The sequence below is a fragment of the Marmota monax genome, unplaced genomic scaffold (assembly GCF_021218885.2).
Source record: "Marmota monax isolate L192 unplaced genomic scaffold, Marmota_monax_Labrador192_F-V1.1 WCK01_AAM20220418_F8-fsc00186, whole genome shotgun sequence".
NCBI lineage: Eukaryota > Metazoa > Chordata > Mammalia > Rodentia > Sciuridae > Marmota > Marmota monax.
Genome location: NW_026694725.1, coordinates 2,554,881 through 2,576,065, shown reverse-complemented (window position 1 = coordinate 2,576,065; position 21,185 = coordinate 2,554,881). Strand labels below are relative to the sequence as shown.

General features: G+C 37.1%; 1 protein-coding gene and 1 pseudogene across 1 annotated transcript in view; one reads left to right on the top strand and one right to left on the bottom strand.

Annotated features, from left to right (window-relative positions):
* LOC124079022 (antigen WC1.1-like) overlaps nucleotides 1–21,185 on the bottom strand; it is a 73,959-nt gene that overhangs the window by 12,642 nt on the left and 40,132 nt on the right. Inside the window, 3 exon segments of the mRNA XM_058572553.1 lie at nucleotides 21–113; nucleotides 17,637–17,954; nucleotides 18,045–18,353. Of these exon segments, the coding sequence (XP_058428536.1) occupies nucleotides 21–113; nucleotides 17,637–17,954; nucleotides 18,045–18,353 (720 nt within the window).
* Nucleotides 3,555–14,476, top strand: LOC124078990 (telomeric repeat-binding factor 1-like; annotated as a pseudogene).

Here is a 21,185-nt window from a genome sequence, read left to right as displayed (position 1 = left end):
GTGCTGGAGGTCTTGCTCACCTGAGCAGTTGGCAGTGTGGCCCTCTGAGGCTGCAGAGCCTGCTGGGTCAGACCAGGAGTCGTTGCACTGGGGCAGCAGCTGGGTCTGGTTTCCTACGGAAAGGGTTAGAAAGCAGGAAACTGAATTAAACTAGATGATAATCTTGTGATGGCATTTGAGATGAAAGCTCTAAGGAGCAATCATTTCATATCTTCAGAGCTAATCTTCTAATGGAGATTTCTGCTTCTCCTCTGACAGACTTTTCTGTTTTAAGTTAACACTAAGAACGATGTTAGCAAAGTGGAACTATATCGATGCTCACTGAAAGCATTATAGAGCTCTCAAGGCAACAAAAAATTTGGAGTCAAGTTCAGAGATAAGTAAAGGACTTGGATGAGCCATTTTTCCCTGAGGCATTTGACCATTCAGGAGTAACAACTGTGATGCTGAACATCCCAGCAGAAGTACTGCCAGATTCACAGGACTGAAGTACACAAGTTTAATTGAGAGTTAACCAAAGAGGAGGGCCCTGTTAACGGAAAAATGGGTACCATGAACGGAAGCATGAATTAAAAATAGAGGTATCCTCATGAAGAACAGTATCCACTTCTAATTACTTCACATCCTTTAAAATAAGGTTAACAACCCCTAAATAAGGAGGAAGCAAATGCAGTCTTTTTGAAAGGACTTCTACAATTTTATGTCTGCCAATTAAAACTATTCAAGCATATCTTAAAATGTGGAACTCACAGAAACTTAGTAGCATCTTGGTTACACTACACTTGGAGAATAGATAAAAATGGGGAAAGGAAAGACGTTGGTCTAAGAATACAAAATTTCAGATAAAAGAGAGGAATAAATTCTCATAATTCATTGTTTAGCACAGTGACTATAGCTAATAGTAATGAATTGTATACATCAAAATTGGTTTAAAAATAGATCTTAAGTATTCTCACAAAAAAATATGATGAGGTAATAGATATAATAATTAGTTGATTTAAATTATTCATATGTATAATGTATAATGTCAAAATCACACTGTATTCTATAAATATATACAATTATAACTTATTCATTAAATTTTTCAAAAACGAAATAGACCTGGGATGTTCTTTTCAATTACAATAAATTTTATGAACAAAAAAATACCCAGACATGAGAGACTTCTCAAAAACCAAGAGGGGACCCAGCATGATGGTGCACACTTGTAACCCCAATGACTCAGAAGGCTAAGGCAGAAAGATCAATAGTTCAAAGGCAGTCTCAGCAATTTATCGAGGCCCTAAGAACTTAGCAAGACCCTGTCTCAAACAAAAAATAGAAAGGCCTGGGGCCAGGCAAGGTGATGCATACCTGTAATTCCATTGGCTCTGTTTGCTGAGGCAGAAGGATGCCTAAGCCAGCCTCAGCAAAAGCAAGGTGTTAAGCAACTCAGTGAGACCCTGTCTCTAAATAAAATACAAAAAAGAGCTGGCGATGTGGCTCAGTGGTCAAGTGCACCTGAGTTCAATCCCCAGTATCAAAAAAAAAATGGTGTGGGAATGTGGCTCAGTGGTTAAGCAAGCAGTCCAGTTTCAAATCCCTGGTACAAAAAAAGGGGGCAGGGGACGAGGCATTATAAAGAAACTCTCAAAGCACTCAGGTAGTGGAGTTACCTAAGTAACCATAATTAAAATATTCAAGGAATTAAATGACAAGCTTAAATTTTGGCAGAAAAAAATATATAAGAATGAAAATCTGTAGAGCTGAAAAAGACAATACCTCAAATTAGAACTCAAAGGATGGGCATTGAAACACATGAAATCAGCACAAGATAGAAATAGGAAAATGAAGGACCAGGAGAAAATATACAGAATAAAGCTCATTAAGTCCTAAATGCATAATGTCACAATTATATTATGTATTTTTAAAATGGAAATTAGAAATACTGCAATTACTGTGTGGAATATTTAATAGACCTACAGTGATTTGTTTTTAAATACATCCAAAAAATTTGTGATACTGCATTCATTGAGAATTGTAGTCTATTCCTCTTTTTCCTTGAATTTTACCTGACCTTAGTGAGCTACTTGTAAGCAACAGAATGCATTTGTGGTAACACTGTTTTACTTAAAGGGCTGGTATGTTGTGCAGCCACCTCCTGGCTCAATTACGACCGTTTCTCTAGGGGGAATCTGACTCTGTTGAGACTATCTTGCTAGAAAGGACATCTGGTCAAGTTGAACTTCCAATTGTCACCATGTGGGCAATCCAGCTTACACTCCCAGGTCTTTGGATGACCTTGACCCCAGGTGATATCTAAGTGCAACCTTATGAAAGACCACAAGAGACAACTGCCAAACTGAGTCATTTCCAAATTTCTAGACCATGAAATCTTCCAAAATTAAGTGTATTTGCTGATTTGTTAGTTGGTTGCTTTTCAGTTGCCAAGTTGCTTCTGAAGTTTTGTTATGCAGCAAGAGTTAACTGGGACACTTACATTGACCTTATTAAAAAGTATTTTCTAAAGATAAATGAAAATACTTTTCTTCAAAAGGACTTGTATGTGCATCTTCATAGCCACTTTACCCACAAGATCCCAAAACTGAGATGCTACCTAAAACATTGCTATTATTTTGGGGTCAAAAGCTGGAAGGGCCTTGCTATGGTTTAGATGTGCTTTGCCCCACAAAGGTTCATGCAATGGAGGGTTGACCCCCACCATGGCAGTATTAAGAGGTGGTAGAATCTTTAAGGGGTAGAGCCTGGTTAGGTAATTGGGGATGATGCCTTCGGGAGGAAGGGATTAGTATAGTTCTCTTGAGACTCTGGTTAGTTCCCACAAAAGTGAATTGTTATAAAGGATCAGCCTTATCCCTAAGTCTCTCTCCAGCTTCTTGTTTCACCATGTTATCTCTCCCTCTTATATATAACCCCACCATGATGCAACTGCCATGAAGCCCCCATAGATGGAGCTACCTGACCTTGATTTTTTTTGCCTCCAAAGCTTTGAGCTAAATAAATCTCTTTTACGAGTTTCCAGCTGTGGGCATTTTGTTATAGCACTGGAAAACACACTAATACAGGGCTCAAGAAGACTATTAGCAGAAACCTGATAGATTTCAGCAATGCTATTAATGAAAAACCCCAATCTCTAAAGGTTACATATTGTTTGATTCCAACTATATGACATACTGGAAAAGGTAAATTATGAAGAAACTCAAAATCAGGGGTTTCCAGTGATTGGGGATAGGAGATGAATAGATAGAGCACAGAGGACTTTCGGGGACTGAAAACACTCCACATGATACTATAATTGTGGATACATAACATCATACACTTGTCCAAACCCTTAGAATATACAACACCAAAAGAAAACCCTATTGTAAACTATGAACTTTGGGTCATTATAATGTATTAATGTAGGTTCATCAACTGTAACAAATATTGCACTCTGGTGAGGCAGGTGGTAATGGGGAGGCTGTGCATGTGTGGGGGCAGGGAATACATTATGGTTTGGATCTAGAATGTCCTCCAAAAGCCCATGTGTTAAAGGTTTGGTCCCTAATGCAGCAATGACAATTTTCAGAGGTGAGACTTTTAGGAAATGATTGAATCATTATGGCTGTGACCTCATAAGTGGATTAATCTATTGATAGCTGAATAAACTCCTGGGAGGTGGTATAAACTGTAGGCAAGTGGCACATGGTTGGAGAAGTAGGTCACTGTGGGCATGACTTTGAGGACTATATCTTATCCTAGTTACCTTCTCTCTCTCTGTTCCTGTTCCTGTTTCCTGGCTGTCATGAACTGAGCATCTTTCCTTTGCCACACCTTTCCACCATAATGTTCTGCCTCACCTCAGGCCCAGAGTAATGGAGTTAGTCAACCGTGGATAGAAGCCTCTGAAAACATGAGCCAAAATAAAACTTTCTGGCATGGTTTCAAGATGGCAGATTAGAAGGAAGGCTGCATATTCCTGGGCATCAGAGTGTGTGAGACCTGTAGAGAGTTGACTCTCCTGCCCCATGAATAGAATTCTTGGCTTCTTAGATCCAGGCTCCTAGGACAGACCAGCATTCGCCTGGCCCTAGGGATATGTTGATCTAATTTCTCCAGAACAGATACCACCCAGAAAAATCCCTAAGGCCTGATCCAGCTGCTGGAACTCCCCTCCTAGAAATCTGTAGCAACCCCACCCTGGGAGTGTTTTTATCAGATCTGCTGGGCAAAACTCCAATCAACAGTAATTCTCATTGTGTCCTACCTTATACTGGTATGAATGGTCTCAACTCTCAAATTAAAAGACATATAGGCTGGTAGAATGGATTAAAAAACAAGATCCAACTATAAGTTGTTTGCAAGACTCACCTCTCAAGCAAAGATAGCCACAGGCTGAAAGGGAATGAAAATTGATATGCCACTCAAATGAAGCCTAAAAATAATCAGGAGTAGCTACTCTCATAGCAACGAAGCAGGCATCCAGCCAATATTAATCAGAAAAGACAAAAGAGGTCATTTTATACTTGTAAAGTGAAAAATACAACAAAAAGTTATAATATTAAATATTTATGCTCCAAACATTGCTATAGCTAATTACATAAAATAGGCACTACTCAAAATAAAGATTCAGATAAATTCCAGTATGATAATACTGAGTGATTTCAATATCGCTCTCTCACCAATAGATAGGTCATTCAGACATAAACACAGTAAAAACTCGTCATACCTAAAAAATATTATAAATCAAATGGACTTAACATATCTATAGAATATTTCATCCAAAAACAGCTGAACACACTTTCTTCTTAGTAACTCATGGAACCTTCTCCAAAATAGACCATATTTTAGTCCACAAAGCAACTCTTATCTGATACAAATAAATTTGATATAACTTCTTGCATCTTCTCTGTTCATAATGGAGAAGAAAATGCAATAATAAAACATTTTGGGGTTTGACAAAAAAAAATGTTAATAAGGAGGCAAAAAGTAACATAAGAAAGGTGAGAAAAAAAACATGAATATACCATATTTTCTCTAAATTTATCAATAAAACATTAACAGTAAATGAACTGCATATATCCATTATAATCAAAGATTGTCAAAGTATATTAGAAGTGAGCAAAATTCAATATTGGATTAATTTCAAGAGACCCACACAGTAAATACTAGCACACAGGTCAAACACAAAATAATGGGGGAAAAAATACCATGTGAAGAAATCTGGTATGATTATACTATTGTCATACAAATTTGACTTTATGGAAAGAAGAGTTGCTAGAAATAAAGAAAAATATTTCAAAATTATAAAGGGATATCATAGAATTAAAACTTAAAAACCTATTCTAAATTTGTATGTAACTAAAAACAAGCCTCAAAATATATGGAGCAGGGGCTGGAGTTGTGGCTCAGAGGTCAAGTGCTCGCCCAGCATGTGTGAGGCCCTGGGTTCAATCCCCAGCACCACATAAAAATAAACAAACAAAAAAAAAAAAAAAAAAAATATATATATATATATATATATATATATATATATAGAGAGAGAGAGAGAGAGAGAGAGAGAGCAAATAAAACTGAAAAAAAACATGAAAAAGAAACAGGCAATTAGATTAAGAAATTTTACATATCTCTGTCAATAACTGATGGAAAGAAAAAATAGACCAAAATGAGTAGATAACTAGAAGTTTTTTTAATAATGATTAACAACTTTGATTAATTTATACATATAAAACTCTGAAATAAAAAGTATAAAAAATACATTTTCAAGTTCAGATGGAGCATTTATGAAAAAACACCAAGGACTGGTTATGTAGCTCAGTGGTAGAATACTTGTCAACATACACAAGGCACAGTTTCAGTCCCCATCACCACAAAAATAAAAAATAATACTAGAACACAAATAAATTTCGAAGGTTGAAAGCATGGTGAGTAGTTTCTCTTCTCACAATGCAATTCAGCTAGATATTAATAACAAAATGCTAGAAATATTTTAATGATTTGGAACTTAAATTATGAATAAAACATTAGAAATTACAATAAATTCTTATCTTGATGATAACATACAACAACTTAAAACTTATATATAACCAACTGTGACTGGAGTCAAATTTATACTCTTAATGGATATAATAAAGAAACAAGATCTGAAAATTAAAAATGCAAATATTTTAGATATATGGAAGGCAAAAGAACATCAAGCTCAACCCAAAAAAGTAATGTGGGCTCCGAGCCTGGGGGCCGTGATGACAGGGAGGATGCTGAGTCCTCCCCTCGGGAGGTGATGGAGAGGGCCTGAGAGGACCTAGAACAGTTTGAGTGCCAGGAGTGTCAGATGCAGTTGGGGGCCCCTGAGGAAGAGGAGGGAGAGGCCAAGGCAATGGCTGCTGGCTGTATGCTCGATTTCCTCTGCCTCTCTCTTTGCCGGGTCTTCCCCGACCGCTGCTCAGAGGACTTCACCCAAACTGCAACAGCGCCGAAGCCATAATTCATGGATTATCCAGTCTTACAACTTATCAGTTGAAAACTATATACATATGTCAGTTTTTGACAAGAATTACAGCACGAAAATCCCTTGATGCACAGTTTGAAAATGATGAGCAAATCAACAAGTGCACGAAAAAATACTCACCATCTCTAGCAGTCAGATAAATGCAAATTAAAACCACCCTAAGATACCATCTCACTCCAGTAAGAATGGCAGGCATTATGAAGTCAAACAACAAGTGCTGGCGAGGATGTGGGGAAAAGGGTACACTTGTACATTGCTGGTGGGACTGCAGATTGGTGCAGCCAATTTGGAAAGCAGTATGGAGATTCCTCGGAAAGCTAGGAAAGAAACCACCATCTGACCCAGGTATTCCCCAAAGACCTTAAAAGAGCGTATTTTAGGGATACAGCTACAACAATGTTCATAACAACACAATTCACAATAGCTAGACTGTGGAACCAACCTAGATGCCCTTCAATAGATGAATGGATAAAAAAAAAAATGTGGAGAGCCGCCCCCTCGCCCCGCGCCTGCAACGTAGGCGAAACTGTGACCACCAACAGAACAGGCGCAGCGGTCTGCTGAGGAGCAGAGCCGCCCCCTCCCCCCACGCCTGCAAGGTAGGCGGAACTGTGACCAACGATGGAACAGGCCCAGTGGCCCACGGAGGGGCAGAGCTGCCAACCACGCCTGCAAGGTAGGCGGGCCTGCGACCCACCGGCAGAACAGGCTCAGCAGCCTGCTGAGGGGCAGAGCTGCCCCACGCGCCTGCAAGGTAAGTGGACCTGTGACCACCAACAGAACAGGCCAGACCTGCAACCGACAGACAGAACAGGCCCAGCGGCCTGCGAAAGGGTAGAGCCGCCCACCCCCCGCGCATGCAAGGTAGGCGGACCTGCGACCCACCAGCAGAACAGGCCCAGCGGCCTGCAGAGGGGCAGAGCCGCCGCCCACGCCTGCAAGGTAGGCAGACCTGCTACCGACGAGCAGAACAGGCCCAGCGGCCTGCCGGCGTGATAGCACATTGCCCCAATTGGAGGAGGGGCAGAGCCGCCACCCGTGCCTGCGAGCGAGACTTTGCAACTATACAAGAGCAATATAAATATATAGGGGGAAAATTCAATAGCACAACAGTTTCACCAAGCAGAAAGAAATGCGAACAGTATGAAGAGACAAGGAAAGAAAGGACCACAAGCAATGCAGGTCAACTCAACATTAGAAGAGGTAATATCTGCAGCAGATGGAATGTCAGATAAAGAATTCAGGATATACATGCTTCAGATGATCTGGAGTCTCAAGGAAGACATCAGACAGCAAAATCAGACAATGAAAGATCACTTCAACAATGAATTACATAAACAAATCCAAGAACCAAAAGATCAACTATACAGGGAGATAGAGGTTATAAAAAACAAACAAACAGAAATCCTAGAAATGCAGGAAGCAATAAACCAACTTAAAAACTCAATTGAGAATACTACCAGCAGAGTAGAACACTTAGAAGATAGAACATCAGACAATGAAGACAAAGTATTTCAACTTGAAAAGAACATAGACAGCTCAGCAAGACTGTTAAGAAACCATGAGCAGAACATCGAAGAAATATGGGATAACATAAAGAGACCAAACTTAAGAGTCATTGGGATACAGGAAGGGATAGAGGTTCAAACCAAAGGAATGAGCAATCTATTCAATGAAATTATACGAAAAAACTTCCCAGACTTGAAGAATGAGACAGAATCCCAAATCCTAGAAGCCTACAGGACGCTGAATGTGCAAAATCATAAGAGATCCACACCTAGACACATTATAATGAAGATGCCCAACATACAGAATAAGGAGAGAATTTTAAAAGCTACAAGAGAAAGGAAGCAGATTACATTTAGGGGTAAGCCAATCAGGATAACAGCTGATCTTTCAACACAGACTCTGAAAGCTAGAAGATCCTGGAATAACATATTTCAAACACTGAAAGAAAATGGGTTCCAACCAAGAATTGTGTTTCCAGCGAAATTAAGCTTCAGGATGGAAGATGAAATTAAAACCTTCCACGATAAACAAAAGTTTAAAGAATTTGCAGCTAGAAAACCATCTCTTCAAAACATCCTCAGCAAAACATTACAGGAAGAGGAAATGGAAAATAACAATGAAAACCAACAGTGGGAGGTAGGACAGTAAAGGGGGGAAAAATAATCAAAGAGGAAAACAAACCATGTTTAGTAACATAAATAAACAAATATGGCTGGAAGAACAACCCATATCTCAATAATAACCCTAAATGTTAATGGCTTAAACTCACCAATTAAGAGACACAGGCTAGTAGAATGGATCACAAAACAAGACCCAACAATATACTGCCTACAGGAGACACATTTGATAGGAAAAGACATACATAGGCTGAAGGTGAAAGGTTGGGAAAAATCATATCACTCATATGGACTTCGGAAACAAGCAGGAGTGTCCATACTCATATCAAATAAAATAGATTTCAAGCCAAAGTTAATCAAAAGGGATAAAGAGGGACACTACATACTGCTCAAGGGAACCATACACCAACAAGACATAACAATCATAAATATTTATGCCCCAAACAATGGTGCAGCTATGTTCATCAAACAAACTCTTCTCAACTTCAAGAGTCTAACAGACCACCATACAATAATCATGGGAGACTTCAACACACCTCTCTCACCAATGGACAGATCTTCCAAACAAAAGTTGAATAAGGAAAATATAGAACTCAATAACACAATTAACAACCTAGACTTAATTGACATATATAGAATATACTACCCAACATCAAGCTGTTACACTTTTTTCTCAGCAGCACATGGATCCTTCTCAAAAATAGATCATATATTATGTCACAGGGCAAGTCTTAGACAATATAAAGGAGTAGAGATAATACCATGCATCTTATCTGATCATAATGGAATGAAACTGAAAATCAATGATAAAAGAAGGAAGGAAAAATCAAGCATCACTTGGAGAATGAACAATAGGTTACTGAATGATCAATGGGTTATAGAAGACATCAAGGAGGAAATTAAAAAATTCTTAGAGATAAATGAAAACACAGACACAACATATCGGAATCTATGGGACACATTGAAAGCAGTTCTAAGAGGAAAATTCATTGCGTGGAGTTCATTCCTTAAAAAAAGAAAAAACCAACAAATAAATGATCTCATACTTCATTTCAAAATCCTTGAAAAAGAAGAGCAAAACAACAGCAAAAGAAGTAGAAGGCAAGAAATAATTAAAATCAGAGCTGAAATTAATGAAGTCTAAACAAAAGAAACAATTGAAAAAATTGACAAAACTAAAAGTTGGTTCTTTGAAAAAATAAATAAAATCGACAGACCCTTAGCCATGCTAACGAAGAGAAGAGAGAGAACTCAAATTACTAGCATACGGGATGAAAAAGGCAATATCACAACAGACACTTCAGAAATACAGAAGATAATTAGAAATTATTTTGAATCCTTATACTCCAATAAATTAGAAGATAGTGAAGGCATCAATAAATTTCTTAAGTCATATGATCTGCCCAGATTGAGTCAGGAGGATATAGACAACCTAAACAGACCAATATCAATGGAGAAAATAGAAGAAACCATCAAAAGACTACCAACTAAGAAAAGCCCAGGACCGGATGGATATACAGCAGAGTTTTACAAAACCTTTAAAGAGGAACTAATACCAATACTTTTCAAGCTACTTCAGGAAATAGAAAAAGAGGGAGAACTTCCAAATTCATTCTACGAGGCCAACATCACCCTGATTCCTAAACCAGACAAAGACACTTCAAAGAAAGAAAACTACAGACCAATATCTCTAATGAACCTAGATGCAAAAATCCTCAATAAAATTCTGGCGAATCGGATACAAAAACATATCAAAAAAATTGTGCACCATGATCAAGTAGGATTCATCCCTGGGATGCAAGGCTGGTTCAATATACGGAAATCAATAAATGTTATTCACCACATCAATAGACTTAAAAATAAGAACCATATGATCATCTCGATAGATGCGGAAAAAGCATTCGACAAAGTACAGCATCCCTTAATGTTCAAAACTCTAGAAAAACTAGGGATAACAGGAACATACCTCAATATTGTAAAAGCAATCTATGCTAAGCCTCAGGCTAGCATCATTCTGAATGGAGAAAAATTGAAGGCATTCCCTCTAAAATCTGGAACAAGACAGGAATGCCCTCTCTCACCACTTCTGTTCAACATAGTTCTCGAAACACTGGCCAGAGCAATTAGACAGACGAAAGAAATTAAAGGCACAAAAATAGGAAAAGAAGAACTTAAATTATCACTATTTGCAGATGACATGATTCTATACCTAGCAGACCCAAAAGGGTCTACAAAGAAACTATTAGAGCTAATAAAAGAATTCAGCAAAGTGGCAGGCTATAAAATCAACACGCATAAATCAAAGGCATTCCTGTATATCAGCAACAAAACCTCTGAAATGGAAATGAGGACAACCACTCCATTCATAATATCCTCAAAAAAAATAAAATACTTGGGAATCAACCTAACAAAAGAGGTGAAAGACTTATACAATGAAAACTACAGAACCCTAAAGAGAGAAATAGAAGAAGATCTTAGAAGATGGAAAAATATACCCTGTTCATGGATAGGCAGAACTAACATCATCAAAATGGCGATATTACCAAAAGTTCTCTATAGGTTTAATGCAATCCCAATCAAAATCCCAACGGCATTTCTTGTAGAAATAGAGAAAGCAATCATGAAATTCATATGGAAAAATAAAAGACCCAGAATAGCAAAAACAATGCTAAGCAGGAAGTGTGAATCAGGCGGTATAGTGATACCAGACTTCAAACTATACTACAGAGCAATAGTAACAAAAACAGCATGGTACTGGTACCAAAACAGGCGGGTGGACCAATGGTACAGAATAGAGGACACAGAAACCAATCCACAAAACTACAACTACCTTATATTTGATAAAGGGGCTAAAAGCATGCAATGGAGGAAGGATAGCATCTTCAACAAATGGTGCTGGGAAAACTGGAAATCCATATGCAACAAAATGAAACTGAATCCCTTTCTCTCACCATGCACAAAAGTTAATTCAAAATGGATCAAGGAGCTTGATATCAAATCAGAGACACGCCGTCTGATAGAAGAAAAAGTTGGCTACGATCTACATACTGTGGGGTCGGGCTCCAAATTCCTCAATAGGACACCCATAGCACAAAAGTTAATAACTAGAATCAACAAATGGGACTTACTCAAACTAAAAAGTTTTTTCTCAGCAAAAGAAACAATAAGAGAGGTAAATAGGGAGCCTAAATCCTGGGAACAAATCTTTACTCCTCACACTTCAGATAGAGCCCTAATATCCAGAGTATACAAAGAACTCAAAATATTAGACAATAAGATAACAAATAACCCAATCAACAAATGGGCCAAGGACCTGAACAGACACTTCTCAGAGGAGGACATACAATCAATCAACAAGTACATGGAAAAATGCTCACCATCTCTAGCAGTCAGAGAAATGCAAATCAAAACCACCCTAAGATACCATCTCACTCCAGTAAGATTGGCAGCCATTATGAAGTCAAACAACAACAAGTGCTGGCAAGGATGTGGGGAAAAGGATACTCTTGTACATTGCTGGTGGGACTGAAAATTGGTGCAGCCAACTTGGAAAGCAGTATGGAGATTTCTTGGAAAGCTGGGAATGGAACCACCATTTGACCCAGCTATTCCCCTTCTAGGTCTATTCCCAAAGACCTAAAAAGAGCATGCTACAGGGACACTGCTACATCGATGTTCATAGCAGCACAATTCACAATAGCAAGACTGTGGAACCAACCTAGATGTCCTTCAATAGACGAATGGATAAAAAAATGTGGCATTTATACACAATGGAATATTACTCTGCATTAAAAAATGACAAAATCATTGAATTTGCAGGGAAATGGATGGCATTAGAGCAGATTATGCTAAGTGAAGCTAGCCAATCCCTAAAAAACAAATGCCAAATGTCTTCTTTGATATAAGGAGAGTAACTAAGAACACAGTAGGGTCGAAGAGCATGAGAAGAATATTAACATTAAACTGGGATGAGAGGTGGGAGGGAAAGGGAGAGAGAAGGGAAATTGCATGGAAATGGAAGGAGACCCTCAGGGTTATATAAAATTTCATACAAGAGGAAGTGAGGGGAAAATAATACAAGGGGGAGAAATGAATGACAGTAGAGGGGGTAGAGAGAGAAGAGGGGAGGGGAGGGGAGGGGAGGGGGGATAGTAGAGGATAGGAAAGGCAGCAGAACACAACAGACACTAGTATGGCAATATGTAAATCAATGGATGTGTAACTGATGTGATTCTGCAATTTGTATACGGGGTAAAAATGGGAGTTCATAACCCCCTTGAATCAAAGTGTGAAATATGATATATCAAGAACTATGTAATGTTTTGAACAACCAACAATAAAAAAATTTTTAAAAAAATGTGGCATTTATACACAATGGAGTATTTCTCAGCACTAAAAAATGACAAAATCATGGCATTTGCAGGGAAATGGATGGCATTAGAGCAGATTATGCTAAGTGAAGCTAGCCAATCCCTAAAAAACAAATGCCAAATGTCTTCTTTGATATAATGAGAGCAACTAAGAACAGAGCAGGGAGGAAGAGCATGAGAAGAAGATTAACATTAAACAGGGATGAGAGGTGGGAGGGAAAGGGAGAGAGAAGGGAAATTGCATGGAAATGGAAGGAGACCCTCAGGGTTATACAAAATTACATATAAGAGGAAGTGAGGAGAAAGGGAAAAAAAACAAGAGAGAGAAATGAATTATAGTAGGTGGGGTAGAGAGAGAAGATGGGAGGGGAGGGGAGAGGAGTGGGGATAGTAGAGGATAGGAAGGGCAGCAGAATACAACAAACACTAGTATGGCAGTATGTAAAAACGTGGATGTGTAACTAATGTGATTCTGCAATCTGTATATGGGGTAAAAATGGGAGTTCGTAATCCACTTGAATCAAATGTATGAAATATGATATGTCAAGAGCTTTGTAATGTTTTGAACAACTAATAATAAATAAAAAAATATATACAACAACAACCAAAAAAAGAAAATGATGAGCGAATTACACCCTTGGAATCAGCCCTGATGATTTGGGCTTCAATTGAAAAAGAACATGACAAACTTCATGAAGAAATAGAGAATTTAATTTAAATTCAGGCTATAGCTGTTTGTATGGAAAATGGCAGTTTTAAGGAAGCAGAAGAAGTCTTTGAAAGAATATTTTGTGATGCAAATTCTCACACGCCTTTAGAAAGGAAATTGCTTATGATAATCCCTCAGAAAGATACATTCCATTCTTTTTCTCAACACTTCAGCTACAACCACATGATGGAGAAAATTAAGAGTTATGTGAATTATGTGCTTAATGAAAAATCATCAACTTTTCTAATGAAGGCAGCAGCAAAAGTAGTGGAAAGTGAAAAATCAAGAAAAATAACTTCTCAAGATAAAATTAATGGTAATGATATTGAAACGGAAACTGAAGTCAATTTGGATAAAGTAAAAAGGTCTCACAAGAATCTCTTCATATCCAAATTGAAACATGGAAGCTGGCAGCAAGACTTTAATGAGAAAGAGGAGAGAGTAAAAACTCTTCAAAGTGGAAAGAAAACAGCAGTCACTGAAAGCAAGAGAGTATATGTTTCAAACAATCAACCCATAACTCCTAAAAAACAGTGACCTAGAAAAAGACAGGCATGGCTTTGGGAAGAAGACAAGAATTTGAGATCTGGTGTGAGGAAGTATGGAGAGGGAAACTGGTCTAAAATACTATCACATTATAAATTCAACAACCGAACAAGTGTCATGTTAAAAGACAGATGGAGGACTATGAAGAAACTAAAATTGATTTGCTCAGACAGTGAAAACTGAATGTATTTGTTGAAGCTTGATAAAGGATAGTTAAATATTTTGATCACTACATTTTGTTTGAAACTTATTGGTTGTTGATGTATCTCAAAATTTTTGTTTAAAGCATTATTTTTAGTTTAGCAAAGATTTGTGCTATAGAGTAAAATTTATGCCTCGTTTTGTTCTTCAAGAATTTTTTAATTTGGATAAAGTGTAAAATATGTTAACCCCTACCAAATTCAGTACTCCACCCTCAAATCTCATTCCAATAAAAAAAAAAATGAAACCTGACGAGGAAAAAAGCAATTTTTTTATTTACCTATTTTGTGTCTGTAAGGTACCCTCAACCTCCTAAGACACATCATGAAAATGAATTTTCTAACTAAGTGAACAGTAATAGTCCTTTTATATGAAACTTGATCTATGACCTTAATATTCTACTTAATTACTAAAGCATTTGTTAATAGAGTGATAAATAAAGCTGTTTTTGTTTTCTTTTTTGATACTAAGGATTGAATCCAGGGACACTTAACTGCCAAGCCACATCCCCAGCTCCCCTCCACCTTTTTTTTTTTTAAACTTTTGAGATAAGGTCTTGATAAGTTGATCAGAGCCTTGCTAAATCTCTGAGGCTGGCTTTGAACTTGTAATCCTCCTGCCTCAGCCTTCTGAGTCGCTGAAATTACAGCATGTGCCACCACACCAAGCTAAATAAAGCTTCTTTATAACCTGATACTGAGTTCTCTGGGATGTTTTGATTTAATATGTCAATATTGGACATAAATAGTGTTCTGTAAATGCTTAAGTTGTATTAACCATGATCATCTTTACATAGTATTAATAATTAAGGTTAAACATACCTTACTAGACAATTTGAATTTTCATTAATTTATTTAGATATCTTAGTCAAATATTAACAGAATTATTTAGCATTTTGTGTTATGTGATTTGTTTAGCAAACAAGTATTGAAATGTTGAGGTAGTTGCGTTAAAATCATATGTAATATTTTATGATCTTGTCCATTTGTCCATTTCCTATTAAAGTTTTTTATATTACTAAAAAAAGAAGAAGTAATGAATAATAAAGAGAATTGTAGATAGAAATCAATGAATTATAGGGAAAATATACAGGAAAAATTAATTAAGCCAAATTTTTCTAAAAAGACATAAAAATTAATCCTATTTGAACATGATTAAATGAGGAAGAAAATGAAGAGAAACAATTATCAGAAAAAAATAAAACCCTGGAATAATTGTCACTTGTTAGAATGGCATATTAAAATGAGAAAGATGACATTAATATCTATTATTGCTATTTTTACTTAGTAGTATACTAGACCTCAAAATTACTTCAAATAATGGGAAACAGTATTATAAAAATTAAAAAGAATGAAACTATAATAATTTGCTGACTACGTGATTGCAGAAAATTTACAAATATAGAAAATCCAAAATCTACAATTATATGATTAGAAATTATGGCTTAATTATAGCACCTCTCACAAGTTCAATATTCAAAATAAAAGCAAAAAATTACCTCAACTAATAGCAATAGACAGTTATAAAACAAAACTGAAAAACTGGAGTGCTCACAGAAACAAAAAAAGAAAATCTAATCAATGATGTAAAAGATCTCCAAAAAACTAAGGATATAAATAAATGGACACAAACAACACATAGATGAATTGAAAAACTCCATATTGTCAAAGCAAATTACTCTCGAATTTTATCTTTAGATTAAAACCAAACCTCAAACTATCATCATGCTTTTTTTGGTGGAAAATGACAACTTAATTCAAAATATACTCTATTTGGAAAAGTCCAAGAATGGGGAGAAAAACAGCAAAGTTGGAGCTGTTATTTTAATTCAAATTCACTATGTCAAGATTTACTACAAAGGTAGTGTGGTCTTGGTGCAAGATAAACACTGATACAATGATACAGAATGGCATCTGGAAAGACTCAGACGTGTCTGTACTCTGTATGTGACAGAGGTGGCAATGCAATGCAGAACCAGTCTTTTCAGGAAAGAGTCCTGAGTATATGAAATTGTATTTCTAGCTTGCTAAAAATTCAACTTTAGCCAGGCATGGTGGCAAACGCCTGTAATCCCAGCAGTTTGGAGACTGAGGCAGAAGGATCATGAATTCAAAGCCAGCCTCAGCAACTTAACAAGGACCTAAGCAACTCAGTGAGACCCCATCTCTAAATTTGAAAAATATAGAAAAAAAAAGCTGGGGATGTGGCTCAGTGGTAAGTGCCCCTAGTTTCAACTCCTGATATCAAAAAAAAATCAATTTTAGAAGGATTATATAATTATATGATAAATAAAAATAACTGTACAAGAAATTACTCGGAATCTTGGGACAGACAATTTTCTTTTAAAGGACATAAGAAGTACTATGGTTACAAGAAAGAGTTGATGAGATGTTAAAATAACTTGGCTCACCCACAAACACCATTAACAGAGTGAAAACAAAAAGCCAAGTGTCTAACATGTACAATAAATACATATATACTTGCACCAAGAGTCATTGAGTCATGATTATTTGTAACATCACTATTTTTAATAGTTAAGAATTGGGAAAAAAGACATAAATCTCCATCATTAGTTGAATGGATCAACATGCAGCCATGTGGTCATTCAATGGAACACTACACAGCAATAACAGTGAATGAAGAAGCACTTCTATCAACACAACTATAGATGAATCACAAACATAATAATGATTCAAAGAAGTTAGACATTAAAAAAGATAGATAGATAGATAGATAGATAGATGATAGATAGATAGATAGATAGATAGATAGATAGATATATTGCATGATTTTACAAAATGTTTAAAATATTCTATGGCATTGCAAGTCAGGAGAGTGGTTTCCTGCCGGGGGTATAGTAATTGGTGGGTGTGAAGGTAGCTTCTGTAGCTAGTTAATGTTCTTTGTTAATTGAGATTGGAGTTACATGACTGGGTACATTCTATTTTGATTCATTAAGTCATACAATTATTGATTCTATACTTTTCTCTATGAATTGTACTTAAGTAGTAATGTTTTTAAAGATATCATCACTCTTTACACTCCCTAACTTGAACTGAAATACGTGCGATCAGTAGAAGAACCACATTTCACCACAGAATGTCTCCCTTTTGAAGTCTGCTCTCCATGCTCTCTGCTCTTAGAAACATGTCACTCAACGAGCAAACTGAATACCAATCAACCCTGATCTCTCTTACCTGAGCAGACCACAGAGGCTGTGTTTCCATGGGCACAGGCAGAAACACCCAGGGCAGTCACAGGGCAATTCCACAGGAAGGACTCAGACCCTGAGCAGTGGAATTGGTCTCTCCAGATCTCATCTCCTCCTTCCACAAAGTACTCTCCTTTTGGGGTGGAGATGGCGACTCCACAGCCCAGCTGATGACAGACAACATTGGCATTGGCCATATTCCAGTGGGAGGCACAGAATGTTCTCCAGCCTCCAGAGGCCTTCATCTCCACTTGACCCTCACACTGAGAGCTGCAATTTTTCATGAGTTGGACTTCTGTGTATTCTGACAGGAGAAGACAGGATTTCAGCAAACCTCAGACATTTTTTTTACCTGAACAGAATGTGCAGAGAGGTTAAAGTCCTGCTATCTCACCTGAGCAGACAATATGCACAGCTCCTCTGTGAGGGCAGTTGCCTCCAGGACAGGGTTCTCTGGGGCAGAACCAGAGCGCAGGTTCCTGTCCCTTACACTGGAACTCTTCAGCCCAGACCTGTTCACTATCCTCTCTAAGGGGCTGGTTCCCCAGGACAGATGCGGCCTTGCCACACCCCAGCTCTGCACAGATGACCTGGGCTGTGGGTGATGTGAAATTCCCTTCAGATACTGGAGTCCATCCTCCTCCAGAATTCACTTCCACTCGCCCAGAGCAAGGTCCATATCCTCCAACCAGACGCACAAATCCTAAGGGAGAGAAAACAAACAAGTAAATGTCTGTCTTGGAATTTGGAAGCAACATGTAAAAGGCAATGGTATGAAATTTTTCTTTTCCCATGGACAGTATCTCAGGAACAGATTCAAAAGTTGGTTTCAGAATGGGACCTCCATGGGCAAGCATCTAAAGAGAAATCATTTGGAATGGCTGACTCCTAGGAACATAAAATTAGGGGTTGGTCAGAAAAGAGAATTCCTTTTCTAGGGACCTAAACCTGCAGGATTCAAGGAAACTGCACAATTGATGGGCTTTCAAACTTGTATGCAAAGATATGAAAAAAAATTCAGAGGTAAAAAGAAATCAGTATATAAGAGGGAAGAGACCTATCAGTAAGACAAGGTTTGAAAGCCATCCTGAGGCTTCTGGAGCTCAACTTTAGATCAGCTTTCTTTCCCAGAAGCCAGTCTTCAAGTGACTGAGGACAAGGAAAGCTGAAGAGACCTGGATCTATGAATGCATATCCAACTATAGACAGACTGATGACTCAAGGTAATAAATATAAATATTATAGCTAGTCCATTTTTATGGTTTTACATTCCATTCTTAGATAATTTTTCATGGCAAAAAAAAATTCCATGAACTTCTTAGGTAAAGTAAGTGGGGGGAAAAGTTGCACACAGATGAGTCTGGATATTGAGAAAGCCCGAAGTGTTTGAGGAGAAAGGGTGCTAGTGGTCCTAGCTATCTCTGTTGAAACCCTGGGATTTATCTATGAACCTGGAGAGAGTGAGTTCTCACTGGGAATATACTAGACCACTGAGTTTGATGATAGTTTAACCCTAGGAGTTTTTCTTCTGAGATACAGGAATCTTAGCAATTGCTAAGGAATGATAGTGATTGGCTTTAATCCAATCATTATGCTCTCTGTGTTCCCCTCTAGTATTTGAGTTTTCACATTAAACCTGTGCACTGCAAGAGAGAGAGACAGAGAGAGAGAGAGACAGAGAGAGAGAGAAAGAGAGACAGAGAGAGAGAGATAAAGCAGAATGTAAATAAATAATTCATAATTTGTAAAATCCACTTTGCAAAAGCCTCAATACACCACAAAAAATGAATCCTGCTTGTCTATATAATTATACTGCATTAATCAAAATAATAACAATTATAATAGAAGGGAGACCAATAGAGTAGAAGAAGCTGATTGAGGAGAGAGGAGGGAGGAGGGACGGAAAAGGAAAGGTACTGGGGAATGAGATTGATCAAATTATGTGCATGTATTAATATGGCATAAAAAATACCACTATTATGTATAATGATAATGTATCAATAAAATTTCTTTTAAAAGTCTCATATGGATGAAAGACATAAATATTTAGTTAAAAATACTTGTCAAATACATTTTTAACACATTCCATCACCCTCTGCTCCTTTTTTCTAATAACTACCCCCTCCATCCTTTCCCATTTCTCCTACTTTAAACAAGATAAAAACAATCTTAAAAGATACAGTCGGTCTGGGGTTGTGGCTCAGCAGTACAGTGCTTACCCCACACATGTGAGACCCTGGGTTTGATCCTCAGCACCACATAAAAATAAATTAAAAAATAAAAGTATAAAAAAAAGATACAGATGTGGGCTGGGGATATAGCTCAGTTGGTAGACTGCTTGCCTCACATGAACAAGGCCCTGAGTTCAATCCTCAGCACTACAAAAAAAAAATTAGATACAGATGCTTGGGAAAGAAGATTAAAAAGTGAGAAGCAACAGTGGTAGAAGTTGTGAGCTGTGGCAACTATTGGTATAGTGCTTGTCTAGCATGCGCAAGGCCCAGGGTTCAATCTCCAGCACCTTGAAAATAAGAAGAAAAAAGTGAAGTGTGGGTGGGATGTGCGACAGGTAAAAGTATGATTGCTGGAAGTTTTGAAATTAAAGGATATATGTGTATATATATATATATATATATATATATATATATATATATATACACATACACATATATATATTAAAGGATACATATATATACATATGTCTATATATGTGTATATATGTATGTGTGTATATATATGCATATACATATCCTTTCATATATATTTGGTCACCCAAGAAACATATTTTGAAAAGAATGAAAGGTAACAATGAAAAATAGTAAAATTTTTCACACAGCACAATCTCCTGGTTTCTGAGCATACTCATGATTATCTGTGCATATGCTAGAGTGCTTTCTGGTAAAGGACTGTGACTGTATAGGCATGCAAACTTTGAGGCAAGTATGACAGCAAAGTTTCTAAAAGAAATGACTATTAGCAACTAATAGTCTATTTAGAAAAATAGATTCCACCCTCACCAAAGCTGACCAAACCAAAATTAATTCTAAATGAATCAAAGTTTAAAAGTGAAAATTAGTCATCAGTTTTTAAAGAAAATATGGATAAATATTTTATAACTATTAAAGCAGGGAATGGGTTTCCAAATGTTCTGACAAAATTGAAATCACAAAGTAATAGATGGATATATTTGATTATATTAAAATTAGGCATATCTATATGAGAAAAGAAATAAAATTACTGGAAAATTACCAGCTGATAACTGAAATATATAACTGTAAAAGGATAAATATGTTTGATGTATTATGAGAACTGACAATTTTTTTTTAATTTTTAGTTGTAGGTAGACACAATACCTTTATTTTATTTCTTTATGTGGTGCTGAGGATCAACCCAGTGCCCCATATATGAGAGGCAAGTGCTCTACCACTGAGCCACAACCCCAGCCCAGAACTGACAATCTTAAGTATGAATTCACCATGCTTTGATTTGGATAAGTGTCCCCAGTGGCCCAGCTAGTGATACTATTGGGCAGTGG